This window comes from Lynx rufus, unplaced genomic scaffold (genome assembly GCF_022079265.1).
Source record: "Lynx rufus isolate CCGP_SWC_20201006 ecotype Redwood Valley unplaced genomic scaffold, mLynRuf1.p SCAF_6, whole genome shotgun sequence".
Classification (NCBI taxonomy): domain Eukaryota; kingdom Metazoa; phylum Chordata; class Mammalia; order Carnivora; family Felidae; genus Lynx; species Lynx rufus.
In genome coordinates, this window is record NW_025814878.1 from 31,138,423 (window position 1) to 31,149,309 (window position 10,887).

Here is a 10,887-nt window from a genome sequence, read left to right on the forward strand (position 1 = left end):
CAACCTCCCCGCTGTTGTGTTTAAAAAGGAAATGTGCACACACCCCCTCAGTTTTTGTGTCAAGATTAAAGGATGTTGAAGATACGTCATTATTTGTCAGCATGTTCGGTACTACTCTACTGATTCTAACTGATCAAGCTGCAAGAAGATCCCAAATGGGAATCTTCAGTTGTAGATTTGCAGGTTCAAGATTAAACCCAAGATTCAAGTTGGGTTTAAAGTAATTTTTTTTTCATTACTAAATATCCAGGAGTATTGTATAACTACTGACAGATGTACAAACCCGCAGTAAAGAGAGGTGATATTGTGTCTAGAGCCCCACCAAGAGGAAAAACTGGAAGCCTCTCCTTTGCCACGAATGGTGGTAACATGATCATTATTTCTAGAAACACATCACTGCCAGCTCTCTAGCTGAGAATCTCAGGACTGGGGAAGGAGTGTTTTACGTTAGCTTTAACGCAACGCTAATTCAAAGAAATAGTAATAACTATTCCCGAACAGGGAAAACCAGCATTTTTCCTTCATCCTAATTTGTAGAGGCACAACTGATGAATTGGACTGAGCTGCTCTAGCCAGGTATGGTGGCCAAAGACCCATGCATTTTGTCAGAATTAACCACATAAAAGAGAATTTGTAAAACATAGGCACTGCTACCTCTCTGGCAAGCCTCCTGTCCAGTATCCATTGGAGAAGCCACGGAAGTACAAGAGCATGCATGGCTTTTAAGACACGCAAGAGATTTACACTCAAAAATCAGTCTCTACACAGAAGCATGACATTAAATTAACTGCCTGTTAGTCACAACTAGAAAAATTGCAACCCTATTGCTTATTTACCTTGCATGTTGCTCTGCTTTGCTATGAAAAAAAAAGTTTTATGATACAACTTGTTGGATTTTGAAATGTTAAAGCTTATTTTTTTTTCTCTAATTATGTCAAATAGTTGGTTTTTAGTTTCCTTGTAGCAGATTTTTGAACACATTGAGCATGTGGGTTTTCAATTATACCTTCAGGGGGAAAAAATAGAGATCAGAGTGGGAGAAAGCACTGTGTATAATAATAAGAGGTTTCAGATTTTGTAAGTCTAGGCCTAAGGGAGGGTTCTTCATCTTAAATTGGATGAATGCTTAGATTAGTTAATATAAATTTAAGTTTTAAAAATTATTATTAATTAACTCTTCTCTTTGTCTCTGCATTTACCTTCCCAGATGTTCCAGCCTATCATTTTACTTATTCTCATTCTTGTATTATTTTCATCACTTTCTTACACAACAATATTTAAACTTGTCTTCCTTTTTACACTGTTTTTTGTACTGTAAATCTTTCATCATTTACCATTCATTGTAGTATTTTCAGTTTGTTTATTTTGTTCACCCTTCAAGACAAGAAGTAAAAGAAGTATAATTTCTGTAGTAATCAATGCTATAAAAACACTGAAGACTGCTTATTTCTTTAAAAAGACACCTCTTACCACTACCAAATTCAATAAGAAGCCCAAGCATTAAAGTATTTCAGGTAAGGACATAATTGTGACTTTTTTTATATAAGTCATTGTAATATTTTTCTTTTGCACGTTAAGCTGTACTCTTCTTGATAGATAATCGTAAGAATGGTTGTAAAAATTGACTAAGAGTGTCAGTTATTTCTCAGTAGTTGACTATTATGATAACTGAAAACCTAGACATTCACGAGTTGGTGTCACATTTCAAAATATAGACAGATTTATAAAGTAACTTTGCTAGATTCTATCAGACTAACTAGTTTTGATATCCAGTAAATGGCAATGAAAACGATGGTGAACAAATGAAATGTGACCATCACAGAAACTCAATAATTTATTGCAATGCTGGTGGTATTCTGTCTAAAAAGATGTGTTCAGAAGCATGAGAGTGAATTAGGCCTTAGTTCATTGAGAAAATGGTTATAGCCCTCCTACTGCATTTAACCAGTTCCAGTCAAAACAGCCATTTCTGCCTTTACCTATTATACTTGGACATTCATTGCTGATTAGATGTGTTGTCTGGAGTTCTGTCCTCTATAATAAATAGATTACCACACAGAACTGCCTCCATAGCAGACAGTTGAGTAAGGAAAATATGGTCATTCTCTAGAATTTCATTAAATCGCAATCCAAGGCCAGTAGCAGAGTTCCAGCGGGAGTGGATCTCTAGTATAAACTCAGGTGAAACTGAACATCCCCCTTTCTCCTCATCCTTAAAATGGCCCAGATAGGTTCCATATATCTGAAATGTCCTATTCTGTCCATCTTATTGACTATTTACCCAATAGAAAGCTGGAATGCACCACTGCCACCAAGATTCAGAAATACCAACATTCGTGGAAGTTATGTACTCAGAAATGTTTGCAGGTTGGTTGGTGAATACGAAAATCTGTGGTAAAGTGAGGTATCTTGCACTTCAGCATCAAGAGTAACATTGGAAAATTTTTGCTCTACTACGGAAATTGGTTCTAGTAACAATCTCCTGAATCCTCATCCCCCAGTACCTCCATTTCCCTTTGAGTATTAATTAAAAAGAAGAAGAAGAGGAAGAAGAAGGGAAAAAACTTCACAATAGTTGACAATTCAGTTTAAAATAACTGCTCTTATTCAGTCATCAGTTGATGAACACTTGGGTTCTTTCCATAGTTTGGCTATTATTTATAATGTTGCTTTTGAACTTTGGGGTGCAAGTGTCCACTGACTGATAAATGAGTAAAGAAGATGGAATGGAATATTAGCCATCAAAAAGATGAAATCTTGCCATTTGCAATGACACGGATGGAACTAGAGTGTATTATGCTAAGTGAAATAAGTCTGTCAGAGAAAGGCAAATACCGAATGATTTCACTCATCTGTGGAATTTAAGAAACAGAATAGATGAGCATATGGGGGGTGGGGGAAGAAAGAGGGAAATAAACCATAAGAGACTCTTACAGATAGAAAACAAACTGAGAGTTGAGGAAGGGAAGTGAGTGGGGGATGGTCTAGATAGGTGATAGGTATTCAGGAGGACACTTGTGATGATGAGCACTGGTGTTGTATGAAAGTGATGAACCACTGAATTCTACTCCCCAAACCAATATTGCCCTGCATGTTAACTCACTAGGGTTTAAATAAAAATTTGAAAAGAAAAAATAAGAAAAAAAGGGAAAAAAAAAAGAAAAAATAAGTGAAAAACCACATCCTTTTAAAAATACATGGATATATATATATATATTTAAACTTACGAGGGAAATCTCAATATGTATAAATTACTAATAATTAAAATAAATAGTAAGTTGAAGAAAGGGACCTCCTCTAGAGAGCTTTCTAACAGTGAAGGTAATCCATTTACATGAAATAGCTTTGCCAGATCTGGTCAGAGCCTGCTCCTAATCCTTTATCTACATGATGCTGAAAGAGAACATAAATACATCTTACTTTAACAATCAAATAACTAGATGATGATAATAAATAATAGCTAACATTTATTGAGAACTGAAAATTGTATGTTAAATTTCATTTAATTCTCTAAAGCACAGAATTGTACTAAAAATAACTGCTCTTAATCTCCATGTTTTTAAATTTCTTTTTGGTTTTTATTTTGTTTTATTCTGGAAGGAAGAGAGATCTGGAGTGAGGAGTAGTTAGTCAACAGAATCTGTCACTATGTACTTCTGACTTTTCATCTTAGAGATTCAAAAGGCTAGGTAGATGGGACGCCTGGTGGCTCAGTCAATTAAGCGCCTGACTTTGGCTCAGGTCATGATCTCATGGTTCATGAGTTTGAGCCCCGCATCAGGCTCTGTGCTGAAAGCTGGGAGCCTGGAGCCTGCTTCAGATTCTGTGTCTCCCTCTCTCTCTCTGTGCCTCCCCCACTCACTCTCTGTCTTGTCTCTGTCTCTCAAAAATAGATAAACATTAAACAAAACAAATTTCAAAAGGCTAGGTAGAACGTCACGAGCCACTTGGGTGGCTCAGTTAAGCATCTGACTCTTGATCTTAACTCAGATCTCACAGCCACGAGATCAAGCTCTGTGTATGGCTCTTTACTGACAGCATGGAGTCTGCTTGGAGTTCTTTCTCTCTCTCTCTCTCTCTCTCTCTGCCCCTCTCCTGCTCATATGCACTCTCTCTCAAAATAAATGGATAAACTTAAAAAAAAAAAAAGAACTTAATGACAAGAAGAAATGAAATAAGGTAAATGCTATATTTAATCAATCATTCAATCTCTGATTCGATCAAATCATTCAAGTTTACTTTACAAAAAAATCTCAGTGGAAACAACCACTTTAAATATCAAAGTCTGTGTGTTAGATCCGTGATAAGCCTCAAGTCTGCCATCTCAGTGAGATCATTTTGTCAACAGAACTGAAAGTAAATATTTAATGGCTGAAATGTATCTGAAATGTTTATTGCCTTTGAAGCCAGATACATCCACCAAAGCAATGATTCTCAGGTACTTATGGAACATTTGGTGGTTAATGGAGGTGTTATAAGTTGTGACAATGATGGAGAAGCTCCATTGGCAGTAAGAGGAAACGAGTCATAATCTCAAATAATTGTCCCACCCAAATTGTTAATATTGTCCCTCTGATGAAGCATGATATGCAGTGCACATGTTCACTTCAGAAGTATCATGGATATGAACTACACTGTGTGGCTTTAAGAAACAGGCTTGAGAATTTTAACTTTCTTTATTGTAAGAAGAAGGATCAAGAACTAAGTATCTAGATCAGTGGTTTTCAATCCTATCTGCACATCAGCATTCCTGGTATGTTTCTAAAATTGAGGCCCTACCTCACTAACTGAAACTGAATTTTTGAGTCCAGGTATTTGTATTTTCTTAAACCCTGAAGAATCATTTCTTGAGATGTTTGAGTTATCTAAAATATGTACACACAGCTTAAACCAAAGCTAGGGTAAGCTATGTGATACCCACTATATACAATCAAAAGTTGTCTAGGTTTGAGTAGACCTTAAAGTTTCATTATTTGCCCTTGCCACTATGACAAAGTGGTTCTAATTCCACAGTGGTGCACTGTTAGAAAACTCTTAATACAGGTTCTCAAAATCAACATACATAATCAGAGTAGACAAATAGGAATAATATATGACAGAAAGGAAAATGAACATGGGCAGTGTGTATGTGCAGGGTCATGCACACACCTGGCGATATAGGCACATGCATGTGCTCCATTAAAGCCTCAAGATGACCCCACACATACACCCTGACAATCTACCATTTTGTGGATTTTTATACAGTTATCTCTGCCACAAAGCTTCCCATGTGGTGCACTACAAACGCTCCGGGAATGATGAGTGCCAACTGACTCTACCATCCAAACCAAGATGAGAAAGCATACACAAGAGATGTGATAATGCAGCAGATTACATAGATCCTTTGTCTGTTTAACAAACATTGTAAAGTGATGGCTGTAACGTACAAAGTAAACTTTGGTTTTTACTCTTTTAGCACTTTTTATTGGTTGCGTGACCAGGACAGATATGTAAACAGCTAATTGTTTAAGTGTAAAACCAGTGTAAAAACAAAAAGGCTCGTGGTTGCAATTTATTTTGGACACTTGACAGCATGTTAGATTTCCCCAAGAAAACAATAAAATCCTGAGGCTTTCTTGGATGGAATGATACTGTAAATAAACAAATACAGGGGTGCTACATATACCTCAACATGTCTTGTGGCCTGAATAAGAAAGGAGAGGCTAACCAAGACAGGTCTGGGCTGATCAAAACACCAGCCTCATCCTTAGATCTGAAGATAATTCAAACAAGTAAACCTTGTTGTAGAAAATTCCCTTGCATGCACATTCTTGGGCGTAGGAAGGAGTGTCTTTGGTAATTTGGCCTGGATTTAAGAAAAAAATTTAGTTGGCTATTTTTAAGCAGAACTACTCAAACTCATAAAACAAAGGAAAATTCAGTGCTGAGCCTGGAATGTGTATTGGCCTGCATTCTCCAACTTTCACTTCAATTCGTGTGGTAGAGTGGGATATGGTTATTTAATCGGCTGCCAGGGAATGTCAGCTTGGTAACTAAGTCTGAACTCCATATTGGTGCAGCATTCGCAGCTGTCTTCCAGTAGAACTACAGCCTGCTTCCATCTCGGAGTCATGCTTCAGGTCAGATGCACTCATTGAATGCAAGGACTGAGGAGAACGTAGTGGAGGATGATATCACAAAGTGAGAAAAGTTGGCTGCTCGTTAAACTGCTGGAATTTGGTACAACTCAAAAATAGTATTCACGAAGACACTACTACTTAAACTCTAGTTATAAACCAATCAGGTCTAATGAGAGATCATTTTGATTCTCTGTAGTTTTGAACTAGCTTTGGTAGGGGAAGTGATTGCATCCATATTTTGATTAGATTAACCTTTGAGTACGTCCTGGTATTCTCAATAGCTTGTGGGATTCCAAAGGGAAACTCATACAGAGTAAGAAAGCTTTATGGCCTGGACATGACAGGAAATCCTTTATAGAGGCAATAATAAATGTGATAACATACCAAATGCTTCTCAGTGGTACTTTTGTGTGATCAGTTGGGACACGGGGAAGTGATGGTAGCTGTTTTAAATGTTGGTCCTTCTGACAGTCTGTTCAGAATCATAGAATCTTTTAAGATCCTTTCCGTAGAACCTAATAAATATATTTCAATCCATGCCTTCTCTGCTTAGAGACTCAGTCACTCACTCTACACTACTCACTCTCAGTTTTAAAATAACTCTGTGGCTGTCCTAGTGAAGCTGTGAGTTAATTTTTAAACATTTCCAGGAGCAACTTTCAAGTACTGTTATAACTTCACTTGATCAGAGAATAGGAGCAGTAGGGGTGACAACCACCTCTTTAAAAAAAGAGGAGAAATTCAGAAATTTCTACTTTTCACTGCCCGTTGTTAAGCCAGGCTATATCGTCCTAAAGAGCTTCATTGTATATCTCAGATGTTTATATTTAATAAACTTAAATATGCTGACATTTCCTGATTATTCAGTTTCATTGTTAAAATTGCAAAATGCTTTTAGTTCATAGTTGTATAAGTTTTTCTATAGCTATTTTTCAAAATAGGGTACCATCAAAACTCAATATCTGAAAATAAAAATCACAAAATTTTATAAATATAAACTTTACTGTGATATAAGAATATATAGTGAATTTTAGCAGTTATTCAGCCTTTTAAAAAGTATTCATGTTGTGTTTTAGAATGTTCTAAACCAAAATTCAAGCTCAGTTCATAATATTTTGCTTTTGTTTTGATTATTTTTCTTTTAAGTTATTAGTATATTCTTAGATATATTAAATAAATTAAAGTTTTTATCTTATACCAAAATAAATATTAAATATTAAATATGGAGGATAGCACAAATTTAAAAATTAGAACCTTTTAGAAAACTTTAGAACCCTAATTCACTTCCTAAAATGCAAATGTCCTGGCAGTATTTTTTTTTTTTAATTTTTTTTTTTCAACGTTTTTTTTTTATTTATTTTTGGGACAGAGAGAGACAGAGCATGAACGGGGGAGGGGCAGAGAGAGAGGGAGACACAGAATCGGAAACAGTCTCCAGGCTCTGAGCCATCAGCCCAGAGCCTGACGCGGGGCTCGAACTCACGAACCGCGAGATCGTGACCTGGCTGAAGTCGGACGCTTAACCGACTGCGCCACCCAGGCGCCCCTGTCCTGGCAGTATTAAGAAAAGGTGCAGCAGGGCGCTGGGGTGGCTCAGTCAATTAAGCGTTTCATTCCTGGTTTCTGCTCAGGTCGTAATCTCGTGGTTCATGAGTTTGAGGCCAGTGTAGGGCTCTGCGCTGATGTTCAGAGCTTACTTGGGATTTTTTCTCCCTCCCTCTCTCTGCCCCTCCCCTGCTCTTGCTCTCTCTCTCCCAAAATAAATAAACTTAAAAAGAGAGAGAGAGAAGAAATGATGCAACTATTTCAGGAATTTTTATACTGCATATGCCAGAGATGGAGCTCTGGAAATGATTGATTCTGAAAAAAGTGTGTCCTTTATTTTCTGTAGTCCCTTCTGAGTGCTTTGAGTTGAGTTGCTTAAATATGTACATTGACAAACAAGACGCATTAAGTGATTATCAAAGGCTGGCAAATAGCATTTGTTCCTCTCTGAGGTTGTCCAACATAATGTACCTTGAAAGTCCACAAGTCAGCTCTTTTAAGTTCATGTTGAAAGTACCTGCCTTAACCTATGCGTTGAAAATTAAGAGGGTGTGAGGGGCAGAAAGAAGCGTTATCAGTTTGCCTACTGGCCTCAAATGATTTCGTAAGGAAAGGGAATTTAAGAGCTTGTTTTTTGAAATATACCTGATAGAGTCTATTATTTCTTAAAGTCAGAAAACTCCACTTAGCATCTACTTTATAATTCCCTTTCTTGTTTTTCATGAACATGTGCAACTTTTGCTCAATCCATCTCATTTCCTCTGTATCATTAACTCCCGGATAGAGAAAACAGACCTCAACTTTTTAAATTTTTGTTAATGTTTATTTATTTTTGAGAGCGAGACAGAGAGAGCATGAGTCAGGGGAGCGCGGAGAAAGAGGGAGACACAGAATCCAAAGCAGGCTCCAGGCTCTGAGCTGTCATCACAGAGCCTGATGCAGGGCTCGAACTCACAAACTGTGAGATCATGACCTGAGCTGAAGTCGGGCGCTTAACTGACTGAGCCACCCAGGCGCCCTCACATACCTCAACTTTTTAAATAGAACAACTTAGGTGTCAGCTTCAGTCAGTCGTTTAAACCTTCAGAGGGAGAAGTTAACAAGTCAGCAAAACTAATTTGCTCTGGATTTTAGGTGACTCCCAGGAATCTGAGCTCCTATACCTTCTGAAAGGAATTGCATATCTGCTGAGGCACCAGGGCCACTGCATGGAGGGTCTTAGCATTACTCTAACTGCTTAGATTCCATGTAGGGAGAAAAGCCACAGTGAAGCAGCCAAAGGAGGTATTGACAGAAATTAAGGATCCCTCAGCCTTGGATGTCACAAATCTTGAGGTGAGAAAGCTTTTCAAGAGAACAAACTCATGTCCTCACCTTAGAGGGAATATAATTTGCTCATAAGTAGCTATTTGTTTGAAGTACTGATATTTGTAGAAAGTGGATAGATTCAGACAAGCAGGGTAAACTCAGAATAGATAAGAATGAAGTCATGGGAGTTTTCCTGTGCAAAATATTTCAATGGCAACAACATCAACAAAAGAATATAGTGTCAGGGCAAGCACAGCCTTGTGGGTACTGTGTTTTTGTCTCATGTGGACTTATTGAGAGGCCTTGGTGTGGGCCATGAGTCTGGGGGCTCCAGAGAGTGCTCTGATTGAGTAGGGGCAGGGCTGCACTGAACTGGGGCTTATGGCCTGTCTATACCCTTATCTTTAGATTTTTTTACCGTAGCCTTCCCACACCATGATGTCACATTTCTTTCCACCTGGGCACCCACCCATACAGCATCCTGTTCTGATCTTCCCTCTGTCTCCCCACTCCATGTCTTGTGAAATGGATTCTTTTCCCAGGCTGCAGTCAAAGCTTACCTATATTTATTTGTTCCTTCCAGTCGCTTCTGTGTTCTAGCTCTTCTTTTATGTGCCAAGATGTGACTAGCCAAGATGTAACTGCTTCTTCTGTCAATGAAATTTTATTAGACAGTCACAAACGGGAAATATAGTGCTACCACCTAATGATGATAAATTGAACATTTGTGGTAGAAGATATATGTGGGCTAGCAACTCTCGGAGAAGGCGGGGGACTTATTGCTGTATCTTCAAATTATACTGGCTAAATGGGCTCTCTCAGCCCCACAGTATTGCTAGAACTTCCTTCCAGACAGAAGTGACTCAGGGCAGCCCTCTTGTGGTGGACCGAGGTTCCCAAGGTTCTTTTCTAGAATAAGAGGTAGCCCTAGAACAGTCAGTCCTTTTATTTAGATTTTGTTGTCATCATTATCAAAATCTCCTAACTCAAGAATCTGGAAATAATATAATGAGATGCTAAAAACTAATTTGAGAACAGTAAGCAAGATCTATCTCTAGTTGTAAATAGCCCATACTTCTAAAATGTTTTTGTGTTTTATTTCTTCAGAATACAGACCAGTACTTAAAAAGAACAGATAGTTTAAAACTGTTTTTTTTTTAATATTTCTGTCATCTGGAAATGCCTGTACATAAGCCCCATGACAGATCTGCTTGGCTAAAAACTCTGTTGACATGCCACCAGCCCTCAGAAAGAAGAGAGAGCCAGCATCCCATGATTCCAGAGGGAAGACATCCAGCACTGGGGAAATAAGCACATTCACTGAAACACAACAATCTAAATATGTAACTTTCATGGGTAATAAATACTCTGTGTGTGACTCTTATAATTTTATAAACCAAAACAGACTCTTGTATAAGTATCAAAATTATATTTCTATCACTAACACAAAATCCAAACTCTGTCATTCTAGGACTAAAATAACACAGGACCAAATTTGACAGAATTAGCTGTGGAACTTTATAAAAATTAAGAAACCTTGGCCTCATCACTGGATGACCTGATTCCAAAAATCTGAGGGCAAGTTCCAGCTTTCATAATTTTTTTTTTATATATAATTCTGAGTGATTGCAGTGTCCAGTAAGTCTGGGAGTGCCACAAGTTTGTGGTCACCTTGATGGAATGGGGACCACCAGGAGAGGCTCTTTGCTTTCATTTGTAAGTTTATTTCAAGGTTGTGGGCTGCTCAGAATGTGGACAGTCAATGCCACAGGTTACATTTCAGGAATCTTCAGAGTTGACCAAGCTTGCTGCAAACAAGGATTTATCTTATTCTTCTTCTGGCCTTAGGGTCTGACAGTATACCTGGCACAGAGTTGGTGCTCACAGATATTTGTTACACGGAATGCTAATTGGA

At 37.9% G+C, this 10,887-nt stretch overlaps 1 protein-coding gene across 1 annotated transcript in view; it reads left to right on the forward strand.

Annotated features, from left to right (window-relative positions):
* SOGA3 (SOGA family member 3) overlaps positions 1-10,585 on the forward strand; it is a 51,586-nt gene extending 41,001 nt beyond the window's left edge. The window contains exons 6-7 of the mRNA XM_047103150.1: positions 1,208-1,514; positions 10,444-10,585. Of these exons, the coding sequence (XP_046959106.1) occupies positions 1,208-1,318 (111 nt within the window). The 3' untranslated portion in view covers positions 1,319-1,514; positions 10,444-10,585. The remainder of the gene's footprint in view (positions 1-1,207; positions 1,515-10,443) is intronic.
* Positions 10,586-10,887: the final 302 nt, after the last annotated feature.